Source organism: Calypte anna, chromosome 6, assembly GCF_003957555.1.
Source record: "Calypte anna isolate BGI_N300 chromosome 6, bCalAnn1_v1.p, whole genome shotgun sequence".
NCBI lineage: Eukaryota > Metazoa > Chordata > Aves > Apodiformes > Trochilidae > Calypte > Calypte anna.
This window is the reverse complement of record NC_044252.1, coordinates 5,750,327-5,769,940: the sequence shown is the minus strand read 5'-3', so window position 1 is coordinate 5,769,940 and position 19,614 is coordinate 5,750,327. Positions and strand designations below refer to the sequence as shown.

Below are 19,614 nucleotides of genomic sequence, written 5' to 3'. Positions count from 1 at the left end.
CTGAGGAACACAATGCTGCAGAGAAACCCAGGCATGTTCTCTGTGACAGAGGCTAAATAAATTAACCCAGTGGCCTCTCACAGAAAGCAGCTGATGCCAGATGCTTCAGACAACAGGAGTGCTGAGGATAACAGCCCTGCAAGACCAACTTCCAGTGAAATATGGACCAGGGAGACAGCAATATTCTGCTCTTACTTTTCTGCACCACAAAGAAGTCAGCTCCACAGCAGGATGTGAAACTAAAAAGCACAGACTGACTGTTAATCCTAGGAGGGCAGAGAATTCCCTCTGGATTTGTTCCATCTGTTATATGTATTTAGGTCATATGGAAGCTGGGGGTCTCCTTCTAGCCCTAGGTTTGGAGATGTGAACAGAGAGTTGAGAAACCTCTGTTTAACCATCCCTCAGTACACAGCCACACTGAGGATGAGCTCTGAGCAGCTGAGTTCTGGCCCCAAGGTGTACAGGACAAACTGGGTTATACCCCAAGCTGCTACACATCTTGTGAATGTTACATTAAAATTTTCCAATGACAACAAATAAAAATAATTCGAACAATCTTCATAATGTTCTGTTGTTTTTTCAGTGGTATCTGAACTGGAAACAAAAGACAGGGATCTACAGAATTCAAGACTTCACACGCAGACAGAAATTTCAGAAATACTCAGTTTTGATGTCTCTGCTCACACTCATATCCAACGATACAGAGAAGAGACAACAAACACTGCCAGGAGCACATCTCTGTAGAAGATGTAGCTAAGCATTTTTAAGTCTGTAGGAGCCTTAGTATAAATGAGGAATATATTTCTGATTGCAGAAACAGAGGAAATGTCAGTGCACATACACCCTGATGCACACACTGACACCCACACCCACTCAGTGGCCTTCACATCTGACACTGATGTATCCTCCAGCCATCCACTTTTATATTTCAGATGTTTCCCTCCAAACAGGTTCATTTATTCTCTTATGTTTTTTCTAACACAAGTGCCATTTAAATGAGGAAATTATTTTCTAGCCTTACCTAAGTTTCTAAGCCTACCCAATTTTCTTCCAGCTACCTTTGCTAAGGACAGGTAAACAAGAGTGTTTACAAATAGCTCCTCTATGAACTTCATAAGCTGCTGCTCAAAATGAATAAATGTCAGAATAAGTCCAGTCTTCACTCCCACATGGCTTTCCTTCAGCTCCCTAATGCTCAGTGGTTTTTTGAGTTCTCATTTTGTGTATGCTGACAGCTCTGGATACTGCATCAGAGTCAAAATCCAAATTGGCAGGGTCCTTTGCTTACTCCCAATTCAGCCATCCCAGTTAAAGGGCTTCTGCCTAATCAAATAAATGTTTCTTTGCAAATGGCAAAGCTGCCTGTCAGTCAGCTCTCAGAAAATCCCAAAAGGATCTTGAAATTTTGAGGAGGCTTCTCTTAGTGAGTTTAGCGTAGGGAGAAAAGACAACCTGTTTTATTACAAGGAAAATATGTTCCTTAAAGACCTGCCTAGGAGTAATTTGTAAAGGAACCACAGACAGACCTCCAAGAATTCAGCTCACGTGTGAAGCTATTTCAGTACAATCCAGCAGTCATTATTTCATTAAAGCTACAAAATACTTTTTTCTCCTTGAATAAATTCACAAAACAGCTGCAGTTTTGGGAGGACCCAAATGATGCTTGAATTCTACTAGATAGAATTTTTAGGTGAGGTACAAACAGCAAGAATATGGGGAATATTTCATTCTGAAGTGATGGTTATATATTATTCCCTTTTAGACATCGATCTGTGTTTTGAAAAGAGGAAGAATACTTAAACTGCTGGATAATCTGAAAGCATTTTATCCACCCCTGAAGTGAAATAATTTCTTTAACATCAACTCATACCCATACAAATTTCATTTTTAACCTTTTCTTGAGACACAAGAAACCAAACAATCCAAATGGAAAAGTAGGCACAATGTATCATTTACTGGAGGTAATATTATTTTCTTTAGAAATCAAGAATGAGATTAATTATCCATAGACTGTTGCACCATTTGTCTTGCAAAGCAGTCTTGACAACTTACACATTAATTTATAGTTTGCACTTTTTTTTTGTTTCCTAAGCAGCAAATTGCATAGTACTGAATAGGGTATTTATGGTCAATCTGCATTCAGTGGTGTTTCTCTAAAAATCACTGTAGATTTGGAGACTTGTCTAGTTACTTTCAAAAAAATTCTTATTATTGTTATTAATTATGCTGACAAGAATTCTCTGAACCTGCTGATGATTTTAACTCTAGGAGAATGCCAATCTGACCTACATACACCACGTTTTTTCCTTCCCAGCTCTGAATTTGGGCTTCCTGTAAGCCCCCACATCTAAACCTTGCACAAGAACCCTTCATCCCCAGGTTGCTGTAGAAAATCAAAATTGGATTCATAACCACTGCTCTGCTTCAGAATCTCCACCTCTTTTGCTATTCTGCTGGGCTCACCTGTATTTTGAACTGATGGTGAGTTGTACTGATTGGGATATGGGACTCCAGACGAAGCCTAAACACTTGTTGGAACATTTTTCATCAGAGAAGTGCCCACTGTCATTAATTCCTTTTGTTCTATCTTACCCCAACCCATCCTAAAGATGTGGGGCAAAGTTTTCAAACTATGAGGAAAAGATTTTATACACACGTTATGTCAGATTACAAGCAAAATACATGTTTCTTCTGTCAGGTGGAAAATTTCAGAGATTTGGAACAACATTAGAGTCTCATCTGGGTTTTATACCACTTGTCAAGCTACACATCTCTATAAAGCATAACTCTTGGCTACAGCAAAACAGCACAAACAGAAAAGCTGTGTCATGCTGTAGAGAGTCAAAACCAAAACCTTCCAGGTGAAGCTGTTCAAATCCCTCAGTTTCAAAGAAATAAAAAACGTTACTATGGTAGCTCACAATTTCCTGATAGCCACTAATTTTTAACAGGAATAAAAATATTCCACATTCTACACTGCATAGCAGGGGAGAATGTTTAAAAACTCACTTATCCATCAATGGAAACTGAAAACTATTCAGCTTCAAGTTCTAAAAAATATTGCTGCCAAATGCTTTTTAGGGAAAAAAAAATCACATATTTAAAGACAGGAGAGGATTATTGCAGTCATCTCTGATTCTTTGTGTCATAAAGGCAAATATATTGCACAGTAATTCCTATCTTACACCCATAATTTCAGGTTGATTTTTTCCTTTGTAAAAAAGGAATAAAACCAAACAACCCCATACCCAAGAAACTAGCTCCACTATAAAATAATTTGCTAACATATTCTGGAACTTATGATACAGTGGATATCAGTTACAAGTAGTTGTACAACTAACAACAGCCTTGCCTGAACTATAGAAGTTTTCTTTTGCAAGTCTGGTCCTGCATCAGTTCATAGAAGGCAAAATATTTTCTAAGAGGAACCAAATGCTTGACTTGCAAAGTCCAACGTTGTTTTTTCCTATAAAAAATGGTATGATCATTTCTTTAGTACAGTTCTGAAGGAAGTAGAAAATTTCTAACAGTGGGCAAAAGTCAAGCCTGAGCAATACTTTAAATTGGCAATTTAAGAAGGCAAAATGGAAATGAGCTACTGGGAAATTTAACTCCCTGTGTATTTGTGAATACTTTGCTCAGAGCAAATATAATCTATGGGTTATTGCACTGTTCTTCATTCTCTTACTCTTTATAAATCTGAAAATTAATTACCCAGAAAATGATCTCCTGTAGTAGAAAGCTGAACAGGTTTAATGTATAATTTATATATGGAAATTCAGGTGTCAACACTGTGACAAATCATCACATAAATATTTTTGCAGTTAGATTTTTCTGCATGTGTTTTCTTCAAAGAATGAGGGTAATACAGACTCTCTCCCTGATATGATGTTTTGGTATGTGGAACTGAACTGCATTTTTGATTTTTTTCTCAGCTACCCATCAATCAAAATGCCAAAGTTTTTGTGATGTGTAAGACAAGTGCTGTGTTTTGACACCAGCCCTCTTAGGAGAGCACCATTAACAGTAAGAATATTAAGATGAAGAAAATAGGAATTAAACAGAATGAGGTTTTCCAGTGTCCACCTTGCCATCTGTGAGGGGACATCCCAGACTCCTGTTATGGCTGATTAGGGTGTTCTGAACATTCCCCTTTTATTTCAAGACTACAATTGCAATTTATTCTAGAGCAATTTCATAAAGGCCTTTGCTTCAAGTGACTCTTAGAAACTAGTTTTGCTCTGAAACATCTTTCAATCACTGAATTGTTAACCATCTAATGGGTACTTTGTAGGGTCCAGAGGCTCTAGACATTTTAAGAAGCCAGACAGCTGAATCCAATAATCTGTATTGAAGTGCTCCAAGCAAAGATTTCTACCATGTATGTGTAAAGATGAGCAACACTTTAAAACACTGAGTCAAGGAGTCACGTAGCTATTACAGCACTTTCTGAAAATCGGCTACCCAAAACTATTAGAAATCATGAATCTTCCAGTTTCAATAGATTCAAAAGATAGGGTAAGATCTTTGGCATTTCACAGGGAGAAAAGCATCCAACACATCTCTGTGACATTTCCTAGCTGAGCAAGAAATCTTTGCAACTACATTTTCAAGATGAAAATGTTTTCTATCTTGCATCAGACTAACAGCTTCATCTTGTGAACCAGGGAAGAGTTGGAAGCCACTTGTTCAGAGAAGAGAGCAAGTAAATAAGTATTTCTGTCTATTCCAAATCCCTTGCACCTAAGACCAGACACTTGGAAATGACATTTGGAGACGTTCTGTTTGACATTTTCTTCCATGACTTTGCTTATTTGCTTTTTAAGTCACCACACACATTTAGCACCTTTAAGAGCCTGTGGAAGGAGCTCCATAGTTTACCTGCCTCCTACAGGAACAAACATTCCTGTCATTCTTCTGTTCTGTTTGTTGTTTTATGGGTTTTGGTTTGGGTTTTGGGTTGCTTTTTCGTTCAGTTGTTTGCTTTTTTGTTTACATGCTATTATTTCTTAAGGCTTTACTTTTTCTTGAGTTTTTACTAATACAGTTGGAAATTTAGCCTCAGGAAGTATGGCTGTTCTGACATCACATCTTATTCACCACCGGCTCTTCATAAAAAGCTCAAATTAATGAACTTATCTCCTGTTTTAATACCAAGTCAAGAAACCTCAACAGTACAGCCAAGACTGTCTTTTGCCTGATTGAGGGGCAAGAGTGGAGATTGTAAGTGTAGAAAAAAGCCTTAGGAATGGAGGTGATGCTTGGTCATGCTACACCTATTACCACTGAGAGAACAGGAGCAGTAACTCCTGACTGAAAGAGGCACTTGAAAATTATTCCCTTTACTCCCACACTGAAGTATTTAGCCTGGAGAAAAAAACCAGCCTTGAGAGACAATGAGCAGGAACATGGTACTTTTGTCATCCCAGACTGGCTTTTTGCCCAGGGGGACAGCTGGTACCCTGGTAATCTCTTAGATGCGTGCTGCACCCTAGCCAGCTGCATGCCCACCATCATCCCCAACTTTCATAAGTACATAAGGAGGTCACAAATCTTACTCTGCTTGCACCTCGCTGTCTTTCTCAGCACGGCCTCCTCCATTCGTGCTTTTTCTTCCCTCTCCTTCCAGCGCCTCAGCTGCTCCTCTCTCATTTTGTAGAATAAGATCTGCTTTTGCTCTTCGTTCAGCTCTGCCAGGAGCTCAGGATCAATATACATATCACGCAAAATCTGCTGCAGCATGGCTCAAAAAAACCCCAAAAAACAAAATGAAACAAAAAAAAAAAACAAGCCACCACCAAAAGGAGATAAACCTGCTGCCAATTTTACTCACTACAGTGACAAAACCCCACCAAGAGCACTCCAGAAAGCAACCTGCAGCAAAGGAGCTCTCCCACGCCTGCCTGCCCAGCAGAGGTTTGATTCTTCCTCTGGCTCTCTTCATGAAATCATATTCTGCTCCTCGTCTCTCAGAGGGATGGAGTTGTCTGTTTATCTCTTCCTCCAAAGGTAGGGACAGGTGTCAAGTGAAAGGAAGGGGGAGGAACAAACAAGGGTGAGAAAAAAAAACCTAAAAGGCCAGGAGAAAGAAAAAAAAATAAAAGAAATCACTTCAGTTCTCCTGACTGCAAGCCAGTGAAAATAGAGGATGCTTGATTGAACCCTTCAGCTGTGGCAGGAGGAAATTTAAGGTAGAGAAAGCATCAGACTTTCCACTCAACTGCTTCCCTTCAGGAGCAATAGACTCCCAGGGGTGTAAGTGTTGCCTGGGGTGTAAAGTGATGTCATGGCTAAAGGTATCACCTAAACCAACACTATCCATGTCACTTTGGGAACTGATCTCTTCTGATAAGAGAGGGGAAACAAGTCTGCATATTATTTCCCAGTCCAGCCTGGCAACCAGTCTCAACAGGGTAGGTCATAGTAGAGGTCCTATTTACCTGGTGTTGACAAATAGCATCATACAGCAAACTGATTAAAATGCCTTTAAAATTAAAAGCAGATGTAACAAAAGCCACAAGAACCTTGTTATCACTTTACAAATAGTAAATTAATATTAATTAAACCAGAATAAGTTCTCAGCAGCTCACTGCAGACTATGCAAGACCTGCTGTTAATTCACTTTCTGCCTTGTGACTGGAGAAAGTTACAATGTTCCAGCAAATTCTGGCTTTTCACTATTTACCAAAATCAGTAAAGTACTCATTTTAATACCAGGACAAGAAGCAACTCAATTATGTTTAAACCCAAAACCAAACCAAACAAAAACCCAAAACAAAACCAAAACAAAAAAACCACCAAAACAAAACGAAACAAATCCAAACCACAATGCACCAAAAAACAAACTCTCCAGATTCTGGAGCCACCTTTCATGGGGCAGAGGCACAGCTCTTCTGGGAGGTGGTAGATGTTTGTGGGGACATCTGAAGAGAAAGAAGATGAGGCCCACCTGGAGTCATAACAAAACACAGAGCACATTTTTAGGCTGAGCCCCATCCCACTGCATGATATTTACACAGATTTTCAGGAGAGCAAAAGCAGATGTCCATTTCCTCTAAAGAAACCTGCTTTATAGATAGGTATCTGTCAAGCTCTTAAGATTTCCATGATCCTCAAATTCAAAAACATACACTCTTACTGCATCCATTCAGGTAACATTTTTTGGGGTAAGCAAAATACTATCATCTTAATTTAGGCAGACAACACATCTGATCTGAACTAGACTTCAAGAGAAGACTATCACCTAGAAGCATGACTTCAAAGATTATTCTTGAATAATGCCTTCACCTGAAACAGAATTTCAAACTCATCATGTTTGGGCTTTACAGAGTGTGGTTTATATAGATGCTACTCTGCAGTTCAGAACTCCCCTATGCACACATATTGCATCCTAAAATTAAATGCCTTCATTTTATTAAAAATACAGTTAGGCAGGGAAAAAACCTAAGGTAAGAGGGACTTTGTAACTGCTTCTTTCTTCTATTTTACTTGGTCAGGTATAGAAGGGGAGAGCCTGGAGGGGTTGGCCTTTGTTTCTCTTCTTTTATTCAATTACATGAGAGATGTGGCTCAACATTTTGGCACTAAATGAAAAAGATTTGCCTTTGCAAAGGCTTCAGGACAAGCAGTTTTGCTGTTGTACCCATTTATCATCTTTCTTATTTTATTTTACTTGACTTCACAGAACAGAAATCAAATCCTGAACAAACACTACCACAGTGCAAAGAACAAACTCTACATCAAGGATTATGTGCATTTAAGCACAATAAGAACAACCATTTCTGAACTGCATTTAGCTGCAGAAGTAGCTCTGGATGGAGATACAAAACACCAGACAGCACACAAACAAATTTTTAGGTAACTACTGGTGATGTTCTAAGAGCAATTACACAACAAATTAGTAAGAGCAAGGAGAAGAAACAAATACTTCACTCACAACCTATTGAAGATTATTGACTAAAAAGATTTGAGAATGGTAACCAAGTGATGATGGGAACTTAATCTGTGTGGAAAACTTTAAAAAAAAAATCACAAGTGGATGTGTGACCATCTAATCACAGCAATGGGATCTGATTAACTTTATCTGTCATAGCTTTTCTTTGGATAGTAGCAACCCCAAAATAAAAAAATTGCAAAAGGGAAATAAGGAAGATAAAGAAATAGTCTCTCTGACAGAAGCCAACATCCAACAGAAGTAGAAAAATGCATTATAAAGACTGCCATTAATTTCTTGTCCAAGATAAAAATACACTGCCTCAGAGCATCAAACTCTCACATGGGTGGCAGTTTTTCATCAGCTCTTTCCCTTTGCTCTCACTGGTAGCTCAGTTTGCTTTAAGACTTATTTCTTATAAAATCCAAGAGGATTTTATCAAAGTAGAAAATCCAAGAGGACCAATTGGAAGAATCAAGTGTTTTCATCAAGTGTCTCCTTTCCCTTGCTAATTAACATCTGATTTGATAATTTATGAATGGACTGAATGGAAGGAGAGAGAGGGTTACCTAGATGCAAATCCCAATGTTATAGAAAACCTCAGCAAATATTAGTAAATATTAGTAAATATTATTATAAGTAAAATATAAGCAAAATATTATTATAAGTAAATATTAGACATGCCTGAGAAACCCTCTGCTGTTCCACTTCTGAGAAGACTAATGAGGGATGATGGTGTTCTCAGAAGTAAGCTTTGAATACATTGGGGCAAATGAGGTATTAGGACCAACCTAGGCTTATCCTCTTGCCTTCACCAGGAGCTAAACCTCCTTCATCGGGTGCTGGCAGCACCCAACCCATCTATGCTCTGCACCTTGTAGGATTGAAAGAGTTTGACACCAGGTCCATCTTCCACCATCACCAGACTAGAAGTGTTAAGGAGCAATAAATAGCTCAGATAATGAAGTGCAACCAGTAACAACTATGCCAGTACCTCCAATCTCTTCTGCATCTGATATTCTGATATAAATCCTTTCAGAATCTTATTTCTCACCTCTGCAAAAATACTCTTTAGAACCTACTAGAAAAGAATTAGATAACCCTTCTGATACAAGCAGAATGAGCTCAAACACACAGTGCAAGGAATAAAAAAACTGACTATACAACATGTAGTCATCTGCTCCCTTCTTACAGAATAACAGAATTATTCGGGTTGGAAAAGATCTGTAAGATCAAATCCAACCTTAAATAACCACCATGGGAATGATGGACTGTCAGAAAATTCTCCCCCTCATTCTTTTTTTTCCAGTCCAGTTTATTTCCAAGCATCTCCACTTGTTTTCTTGCCTTTTCTTCCTTCCTGAGGCTTCTTCAGAAGCCAGTTTCCTCAGCTGTTGGTCCACAAGTGAGAGCCTTCCTGACAAGCTATGATTGTTTATCCAGAATGAAGCAATCTTTGTTTTTAAAAACAATATTTGTGTAAAAAAATCTTTCTACACTGCTTGCCTTCCTGTGGAAAGCATCATTTTAGATGCTTAAGTCCTCCTCACATCTGACCTTTAGCAGTCTTTAAAAGTAGACTGTTTTTACAAAGAAATTATCATGCACTTTTCTGATTTTAAAAAAAAATTGGAAAATCTATAAGATCCAAAGTCCAAAAGCACCCTTGATGAAACACCAAAACTACTTTAAAAATCTGCATCTCATTAGCTCATATTTTTGATGGATGAGCTTTCCAGTTCCATCCAGCCCAAAGACAGAAGCTGAGGAACCAGAGATAACTCAGACAAAACACAAAGTAAAACTTCCTATTACAAAATAAAAATTCTCCCTTCCTTTTCTTTCCCAAACCTGATAAAGATACAAATGAACTATTGACTCAGAAGGGCACAGAAATATGAAGCAGGGGTGGTTGCTTCCTGGTTGTGGCCACTCATCATCTTCCCAGCCTTCTGGGAAGCATTTTGAATAGTTCAGTAGGACAATGACCTCTCCATTACTCTTTCTTCTTGGTTATCCCTAGTTCAATAATCCAAACTATAAAATCATTATAGAAATACATTACAGCTCAACAGCCTAAACACAAAATAAAAGATTACTATTAATGCTGGTCTTTGTTGACAGTCATTACCTTACAATAACTCTCACAGCTTGATGCTCTATTTAGTATCAGTCTCTGCAAGGAGCTCAGAGCTGTTTAAAATTTAAGTCTGGAGTTTTCTTTAATTTTTAATGATATCTTCTAGGAGTAGACATACTCTGTCCTGTCTGTGGTATAGCATACTTCTGGCTAAGCTGTCCTCAGTCACTGCCACTAGAATTCATCTGCTGGGGAAAGGGGTGGTAGGGAGAGGAAAAGGCAGAGCAAAACATTTTAATTCCATTTTTAAGAAAAGGATAAGTGGTTAATTGGCCAATGCTTGTAAATCTCCTCATCTATTTTCCACTGAGGATGTGTATCCTCCATTCCCTGAACTGAGCAGCTACTGGCAGATGAATGCTGAGCCAGCAGAGCAGCATTTTCATTTGGATTTTACAGCTCAGCCATATAACCTACTTTAGCCATATCATTTACATAAAAATTCTCTGCTATAACCTACATATTACAGGGAAAGAGAGGAGGATAAGGCATCTCTCTCCTTACAGTAAGGGATATAGCCAAGAAAAAAACCCCCAATAAACAGAAAATATGTCAATCATGTTTTCCAGACTGTGAACTCCACAGCACTAATCAATTTGTTGTGGTTTGCACTTTTAAAAATATTTTTCACTTTCTAAGAGGGAGCAGTGTTGAGTATTTGAATTTTTCAAGTCCTGCTGTGTCAGCATCAAAAGGAGAACAGTGGAATATGTAACTGAATGGTACAGGAGGGAGCTGACAACTTGAAAGGGAAAAGGTAAAATTAGCATTTGTTTGAAGGCCGCCTAAACCCTACAAATCTGTCACTAGAAAAACAAATACATTAGGGCACTCATCACAACAAACCAGCCCAGTGTCTGATTAGCACGTTGCTGACAATTAAATCCAAGAAAAAACCCAGAAACAATTGAGAACCATCCCCTCCATTCCCCACCTCCTCTTTCACAGCTGTAACAAAACCTTCCCGTTCTTCCTCTGTTTCCATAGCCAAGTCTGTGGCTCCCTCTAAGGGCTAAAACGAGCTCCTCAACCCTACAGCCTGCAGTTGGATCAGAATGATCATTTCCCTGAAGCTGCTATTCCATTACTAAATATCACACAGGGCAAGAATTAGGGTATGTTTTTTCTGGATGTTCCTTTTCCATCTGGAGCTTGTATCAGTAAATCAGACTGTGAAGAAGTGTTCTGGAGCATGGATTGTCTTTCCCTGTTTGTTGTCTTTGTTTGGTTCAAGGCAGGTATTTTGACAAAGAGCTGCCAGAACTTTAAAAATTAAGAAAAAACTTGGGGTCTGCACAGCAAAATAGGGATGAAATGTATTAAAAACCTCATATTTAAGAAATTAAAAGCAGCAGAAATACAAACCAATTAATCAGAAAAGCTGTCTACTACCAGTCACATAGCTGTAAGTGAAGTTATGCTAATTTGGGAACTTAATGGTGCAATGATGATTTACAGCAGCAAGAATCTCATCAGATAGTTCAGTTGCTTTTTGTTTTGTTTTTTCAAAGTTCAAATCCATTACTTCTCAGCCCCCTACAGAAAATAGACAGCAGTGACCAGAGGGAAAGAAAAAAAAAAAGGCACTAGCCCAGACAAAGGTAGCATTTGAAGTCCAGGGCTACAGACAATAGAGCAATCTGTCATTATTCCCCTTTTCCAAGGTTAATTCTGCACTTTGTAGCACTCCCTGCCCTTCAAAAGCAGTTGCATCAGTGATTCTTTGTGCCTGGTGGCATGGCAATGCTCCCCGGCCAGACTACTGCAGGTCTGTCCCTTCATGTCCTGTGCTGCTGCTGCTGTACACATAATTTCACTGGAGCCTGTAATGTCTTCAGAGTTCAGCACAACTTATCAGAGACCTGAAGCTGGGTGGAAAGGGCAGCACTCCAATTTTTCAAGTTAATAGTAGACATTTGCAATTCTGACCTACATTACAAAGGTCTGAGGTTAATACAAGTTTGTCAACTTTAAGTTTAGAGTTATTTTAATACCTGTATAGTAACAGACATGGATGCAACCCAAGCTAGAACATTACATACTTGATGTTTATTGCTAATAATACACTCCCAATAGCAAGATACAACCAGCTGGCAAGTGCCATTGCAATTTTTTATTGCAGAAGGAAGCATCCACCATTAAAATAATCCAGAGTGAAAGCCAGTAGAGCGACCCAAAAAATAAAGTCAAGCTTCCTTGAAAGAGTTCACCTGAGAAGACATGGTACATGGGCTTGCAAGCAGCAACTACTGCCCTGTAAGCTGAGGAATAGTAAGTGTAAGTGTAGAGGAACAGTTGACAGACAAGAGCCAGAAAAAGAAGGCAAAACACACACTGCAGTTAACTCGTGGAGGTCTTGGTACTCAGAGTGCAATGTCTAATTCAGCTGGTGTGTATCATGTTTACAAATCAGTAATCAAGCTCTTCAGGTCAGCCCCTCAGCTGCAATGGGGTGTACCTGGCTGGCAAGAAGCAGACCCTACTTAGGAAGCAATTACAGCTCACTAGGTGTCCGGCCCTAACAAAAAATAAACATATAAATAAAGGACCCACTGACAACAGTCTCCAAGGAATGTCTTGGTTCAAAAGGACATACAGAATCATTGGGGTTGGAAAGGACATCTGAGATCATCAAGTCCAACCCTTGATCCACTACCACTGTGGTTACCAGCCCATGGCACTGAGTGCCACATCCAGTCTCTTCTTAAAAACCTCCAGGGATGGAGAATCCACCACCTCCCTGGGCAGCCCATTCCAATGTCTGATCACCCTCTCTAAAGAATTTTTTCCTAATATCCAACCTAAACCTCCCCTGGCACAACTTGAGACAGTGCCCTCTTGTCTAACCTGGGAGAAGAGCCCAACTTCCCCCTGGCTCCAACCTCCTTTCAGGGAGTTGTAGAGAGTGATGAGGTCTCCCCTGAGCCTCCTCTTCTCCAGACTGAACACCCCCAGCTCCCTCAGCCCTTCCTCACAGGACTTGTGCTGGATCCCTTCACAGCCTCCTTGCTCTTCTCTGGACCTGCTCCAGCACCTCAATCTCCTTCCTGAGCTGAGGGGCCCAGAACTGGACACAGGACTCAAGCTGTGGCCTCACCAGAGCTGAGTACAGGGGCAGAATCCCTTCCCTGGACCTGCTGGCCACCCTGTTCCTGGTCCAGGCCAGGATGCCATTGGCCTTCTTGGCTACCTGGGCACACTGCTGGCTCATGTTCAGCTTCCTGAACTGCCCCAGCTCTCCTATTTACACTTCCTTGCCCATGCCAGATCCTGATGTTGTACCTCACTGTTCTAAGAGCAGCAGGTGCTCACGCTGCAGTTCAGCTTTGTGCTGTTTAAGTACAAAATACCTCAGTCCATCTGCTTCTCAGCAGAAGTCTCTATAGCTGAGGGAGGCCATACATGACTCCTCAAAGCAGAACTGGCTGCCTCTCAGCTCTAGTGCTAACTTTTTTTTAAGACTCTACACACTTTTTCTTTTAATTGATTTACCTCTATCTGACCTTTACAATCGTTAACCTGGGACAAAGCTCCCAGTACAGCCAGCTACCTAAAAAATACTGGTATAGTCTGATCTTCTTCCCCTGCCCCTCAGCACACACCTTTCCATCGCCCAACTGTCCCCAAAATGACAGGATCCTTATCTTCAAGCAGGAATTCAACAGCCTCCTCTACATGAATTATCCGCTTGGTGTACCTGCAAAGCCTGAGAGACCTTTGGATTCCATGACCTAATTGCTACACAAAATTATTCCAGCATTTGGTACATTTTCAATAAAATTCATTACAATCAGTTACCCAAGAGATATCATGCTCTAAATTATGCGAGTTCTTCTCTCAGATACATATTAACTCATGGTGATGCTCAGTAAGTTCACCTTTTTCCATCTAACCATAAGTGTATCAAAATAAATCATGTGAGAGCTAATTTTCTTTAATATACTCCCTGGTACAATTTAGCTGCATTATACATAATGCAGTCACATCATATTAGCTTCACATTATATTAGCCAATGCATTATGGCAGCTAAATTGATTACCTGTGTAATTGAAAGCCATCGATAGGAAAAATTCTTATCATTTAAACGACTCATCAGCTTCATATACAAAATATCTTGTTTTAGTGGCATCATGCAAGTGATTTTCTTTCAGGGCATAGCACTTTGCCCATGTAAGCCACTTCTTGTCATCTTTGTCTGCCATAAATTCCTACAGATTTACAAAAAGCAGAGCATATTCTGCACACACACTATGTAAGATTTCTCTTGACTGTGGGACTCTGAACTGCATCAACAAACATCTGAGTATTTCTGCTTTGAGTTTTCTGTCTAGTGGTTTTGTTTGTTTGTTTTGTGGGGTTTCTTTGTTTTGATATTTTGTTGTTGTTTTTTTGTGTTGTTCGGGGGTTTCTTTGTGGGTTTGTTTTGGTTTAATATTTCACTCAACATTAGAAGCAAGACTTGTCCTTGTTTTCAAGGGTCAGGTAGTAAAATCCACAAACACTTTTGGAATCACATTGTTCTTTAAAACCCTGTAATTCTCAGCTTCACTTGCAGCAAAACCTTTGCCACAAGACTTCCTGCTGGAGATCATATTCAGCATTTTCTCTGTCTTGAGACTGAGGTGCTGCTCATAAGGTTTAAAAAGCAGAAGCTAAGTATTCTGAAAATCCTTTCCTTTTATTACATAGCGTTTTTAAGACCTTCCCCACTCCTGTCACATACTATGGGACAAAGAACAGCAAAGGACACTGTTGAGACTTACTTGGTTTGGGTTTTTCTCACTCTAATCATCTTCACAATTTCAAATCACAAAACCTGGATTAAGCCTGCTGACTCATTTTCACATTTCACAATACAAGCCTTAGCAGCTTGAGCATTCATGTCTGCATTCAATTCACCTGACAGAAAATGCACTCTTCAAAGCCAGCTGCAAAATCAGGACAGGTCCAAGTTTCACAATAGGGATGTGCCCCCATCAATGCCTTCTGGTGGGCTTATGAAGCAAGAAAAGCTCTGTTGCTCATTCTCTCTTCTCTTGTCATAACCTCAGTCATGAGTGTCACCCCCTCATTCATTTCCAACAGTGCCATGCAGTGCAGTTCTTCAGGCTTTTTGTTCATTTTCTACTTTCTTTTAAGGTTCTGCATTTTAGGTTTCTACTGCTGATTACACATGCAACTCTGCTCTTAACAAAAAAACCATAACACTAAGATTTTTTATGTCTAAGGATATGTTATCACTGAAGTAGAATGAGACCAAGAAAATACACAACAACCTCAAAAGAATACAACAGTTCTGAGCATCATAAATGGGGCCACACATCCTCCCTCTGACTTCTAAGTTCACCACGTGTATCAGTAGCTTATCTTATTTGTGGATTTACAATACATCTTATAGTTTCTTCTATGCCTGACAAAGTTAGAGGTTCAGGTAGCCTCAATCATTTCACATCTTTTCTTTTTTTAAAATAATATGTGATCGACAATGCAAAATTTTAGTTTCCAAGTAATTTTATAATACCTCCCAGGGTCAACTGGAATGATCCTCCAACATCCCTAAGCAAGGCCTCTGGTCAGTTTGCATTTAGCTGAGCTGTAGGACCCACCTGCTTCATTCCCTTGATCTCATGAGGCAAACAGCTGGGAATAGAGCACCTCAAGGCAGAATTTATCCACTGGGCTTTAAATTTTTCTCCTGAGCCTCAGCTTGTGCAAGTGATGGAGAACTGATTTTAAAAGCCAACCCAGCTATTAATGAAAATTATAGGAAGCAAACCATCAAATAATCAGAGGATGTAAGAAAATAATTGACACAAAAAAAAATTAATCTCAGTGATGAAGAGTTTCCTCTGACATCCATTCTAAACTGAAAAGAAAGAGCAGCAGGAATTACATAAAAATGGGTAATTAAAAAGTGGCATAGAAGATATTTAATATTTCACAAGTATTAGTTGTAAGAGTGTTGAATTCTGGAGTCAAATATAGGAGTTCTATGAGCCTGACAGAGATAAGTACAAGCAAATTACTCTAATTCCTGTTTTTAAAACTTTTCCTTGAGCAAACAAAAAGTGTAGAAAGCAGGATCTGGTTTTCCTTTTGTGCAGTATATGCTGTTACACATGGATGGAAATAATTAGAGATTATCAGAACGGTTTTGACAAAAAGGAGCTAGTGAAAGCCTAAACTTTTGAGAGACTTATCAGTAAATATGTCATTAAGAAAGGGTGGTTGGGGATTATGTTTAAAAAAGAAAGTGAGACATTCCCATTGCACTGGCCCCAGTATTGAGGTATTTGAGGTACTGGGACCAATTCTCATTTAAAACCTACTCTCAGCAGACAGCAGGCAGAACAGAGGGGTACATTTGCCCACTCCCCAAAACAGCTTTACCAGCCTAGATGGATGTGCATGCACTGTCTTCTAGTTGAAATCTCAAGGTTTTGGTTCCAGAGATGATACCCCAGTACAGCTCTGGTCGTGGAAACATCAAAATGAAGCCAAAATGTTCTCAATGTAGAAAAAAATGAAATGTCAGAACCTTAAAAAGCTTTTCTGAAAGTAAGCTGGCAATGTATAGCCAGCTGCTACTGTAACATGTTACAAGGTAAATGATCTTTTTACTGAACCAGATGGGAAGAATGAAAAATCTATAGGTAATTTAAAATCTGTCTGGTACACACAAAACATAGAATATTTTGCAAATGCCGAGTGGCACAGCAGTTCTCCTAAACAAGGGGTTTGCTCAGTTGCCCTCCAGATCATCACTTAGATTCTTTTAACCATTCCCTCATCCGTGAAATGGAATTAGAAAGTTCATTAAATTAAGTTTCTTGACCAAAGTCCTGAGGGACAAGATTTAAAAGGGAGTTAGTTATATGGAAGGACATGATGTCTCCCAGCCTTAACAAAGCCTGAGAACCTATAGAAAAGTTATTATCCCTTTTCTCTCTCTCTCTCTCTTTTTTTTTTTTCTTTTATCTTTTTTCTTCTTTTTTATTTCTTCTTTCCTTTTTTATATGAAGAAACTCTCACAGTCAACCAGTGACAACTAGGATTTCATCTATGATGTACATTACAGTCAGATAATCAAGGAATGGAAATCAGACCTGTGTTCATGATAACAAAGGATTCCTAGGTAAAGAAAGTTGTACTTAGGAGTTGTAGTTGGTAATTATACTTGTTCTGTGGTTACACAGATCCAGGGGGTTCTTGCCCCACGGAGCAGAGTTCAGGAGCATGCACATTAAGATTGAATGGGTTTTACTACCTTAATTCACAGATCTCTAATTCACTAGAAGTCAGTTTATTTGCTGCCTAATTAGTAAGACCTCAGTATTCCAGGGAGAAGAAAAAGTATTAACCCTGCTAACCCCTTTAGCTAGAAACTGCAAAGAAATTCATCTTTTCACCCAGCAGGTCTGAACCAGCCCCATGTCTGCAAGTCTACACAAGAGCCTTCAAAGCAGCCTGAGGACTTCCACTGCTGGCCCATAAACAACACACCAGGTTTCCAAATAAACAAATACAATAATAAAATAAACATATACAATAATAAAACAAACATATACAATAAAAAAAATAATCACAGGAAGGGCTTGTGCTGGTCCACTATAACAGAAGGACAAAACTCAGGTTTGGGGTTTTTTTTCAGAAGTAAAACTCAGAAGTGTGAACAACCTCCTGGATTGAAACCCCAGCAACCATTCTGTTCCAACCCCACTCCTTAAAATGTTATGGTAGGGAAGGAAAATAGATCCAAATCCAGTATGGGTGGGCTAGAGCTACTCTCTAGCACAGAGTGCTTGTGAGTTGGAGCTAATCTGAATTTCTTCACTGACACTGCTGCAGCACCAAACATAGCTACAAATCATGTTTTGACAATTCTGAGAAACATGAGTATGTGAGCCTTAAAAAAGTGACTCAAAAAGAAACTAGAGCATTACATCTTTACCACCAACCTCAATCTTCACTTAAATGCAGCCTGGATCACAAACTCTCACATCTATTCCTGTTAGCCATGTCCTGCCATCCAGAAGTATCTTCTACAAATCAGGATGGATATGACTGGTATTTTTCAACTGCCTTTAAGAAAAGGGGGAGTTTCATTCTGGTCTCCCATATCACAGATTTCAATTCATTCAGGTCATATTGGTAATGACTGCATAAAAAGAAGTAGGGGTGACTGCAGCAATCCATACTCTCACTGAGAAGTCCTTTTAGCCATAAGAAATACTGTATTTAATTTGAGAACATGACCCTTAGGCACATGTCAATAGAACCCTGACCAAATAACCAGAACTCCCAATTTGAGTGTATTTAAGGAGCAGTGTTTGGTCTCCAGCAGGTACTTTACAACCAGAGGGCTCCAGATACTGGAGTTAGACCTGTAAAACATCAAGAAATGCAAGACAAACACACTCAGTTCACTTCCAAAGTGCCCAGGAGAACATGCAGGAACTCCAGGACACAGCAGAGATGTGAACTGCTTTCCAGGAAATCTTGGACAGATGTGTGGTAACTGTGGTTTTTTGTTATTATTATTTAATCTTATTATTAAGAATATTAATTTTCATGACACAAAGTGCACCTCTAAGACCAGCAATGGTATTTGCTCATATAGACTCCCCCATCAGAGTAATCTTAATTGCAGAGTAATAAATCTTCCACATCACCTACAAGACCTACAGGCCCACAGGGATGTTGTGCACCACTCCTTGCCTGTGTGGATGTCCCTCTGAGAAGAACAGGACACACTGGGGATCTTGATGAGATGTTGTATATCAGCTTGTGTCCAATTCTTTCTCCAAAAAAGTTTGCTGAAGCACGACCACAGGGCCTAGCACTACCCTCTGACATTCTCACCCACTCCTCCAGCTCCTCTGCTTTCCCTTCTGTTCTGTTAGGTTTATTTTCATCAAAGTTACAAAAATTTCATGCTGAGCAAGGAAGCTGATGATAGTTCCTTTTCTAAAAAATCATCTGATTTTCCTAAAATAACAGCATCCACCAGAGCCACGAACCAAACTAGAATATCCTTTCAACCAGCATTTAAAGACAGAGAATTAAAATGACACCCTAGAAGAAAGTACTGAATGTTTCCTAGTGTGAAGTCCTTTCCCCTAAAGTATTTTTGTGGTACTTAATTGCTCAGATCAACAGAGATATCCACTGTCCTATTTTTTTCTGAAAAGAGGCCAGTTTATTTGGAGATGTGATTTAAAAAAAAAAATAAAAAATCACATTTCCAACTTGTAAAAAAATAAAGCAGTAGATTAAACCTTCAGATGAGAGATACATCACAAAGCAAAATATTAGATTAAAGCAATCCAGCAGCTAAGAAAGAAACTCTCCTCCATTTTCTAGATAATTTCTTTTGCTGAAAGCTCTCTCGTTGGCATCTGCACAGAAAATAGTTTCTCCATGTCTGCCAGCTTTGGAATGTGCCTAGAAGGAGGCATAAACACCCCAGTTCCCCTTGGCAGAGTGCCAAGTGACAAACCTTCATTTCAGAAGTTGTGCAGGCACAAGGTCAGTCTC

At 39.3% G+C, this 19,614-nt stretch overlaps 1 protein-coding gene across 1 annotated transcript in view; it reads right to left on the bottom strand.

Moving 5' to 3' along the window:
* SH2D4B (SH2 domain containing 4B) overlaps nt 1-5,745 on the bottom strand; it is a 54,815-nt gene extending 49,070 nt beyond the window's left edge. The window contains exon 1 of the mRNA XM_030453476.1: nt 5,562-5,745. Coding sequence (XP_030309336.1) covers nt 5,562-5,745 — 184 coding nt within the window. The remainder of the gene's footprint in view (nt 1-5,561) is intronic.
* Nucleotides 5,746-19,614: the final 13,869 nt, after the last annotated feature.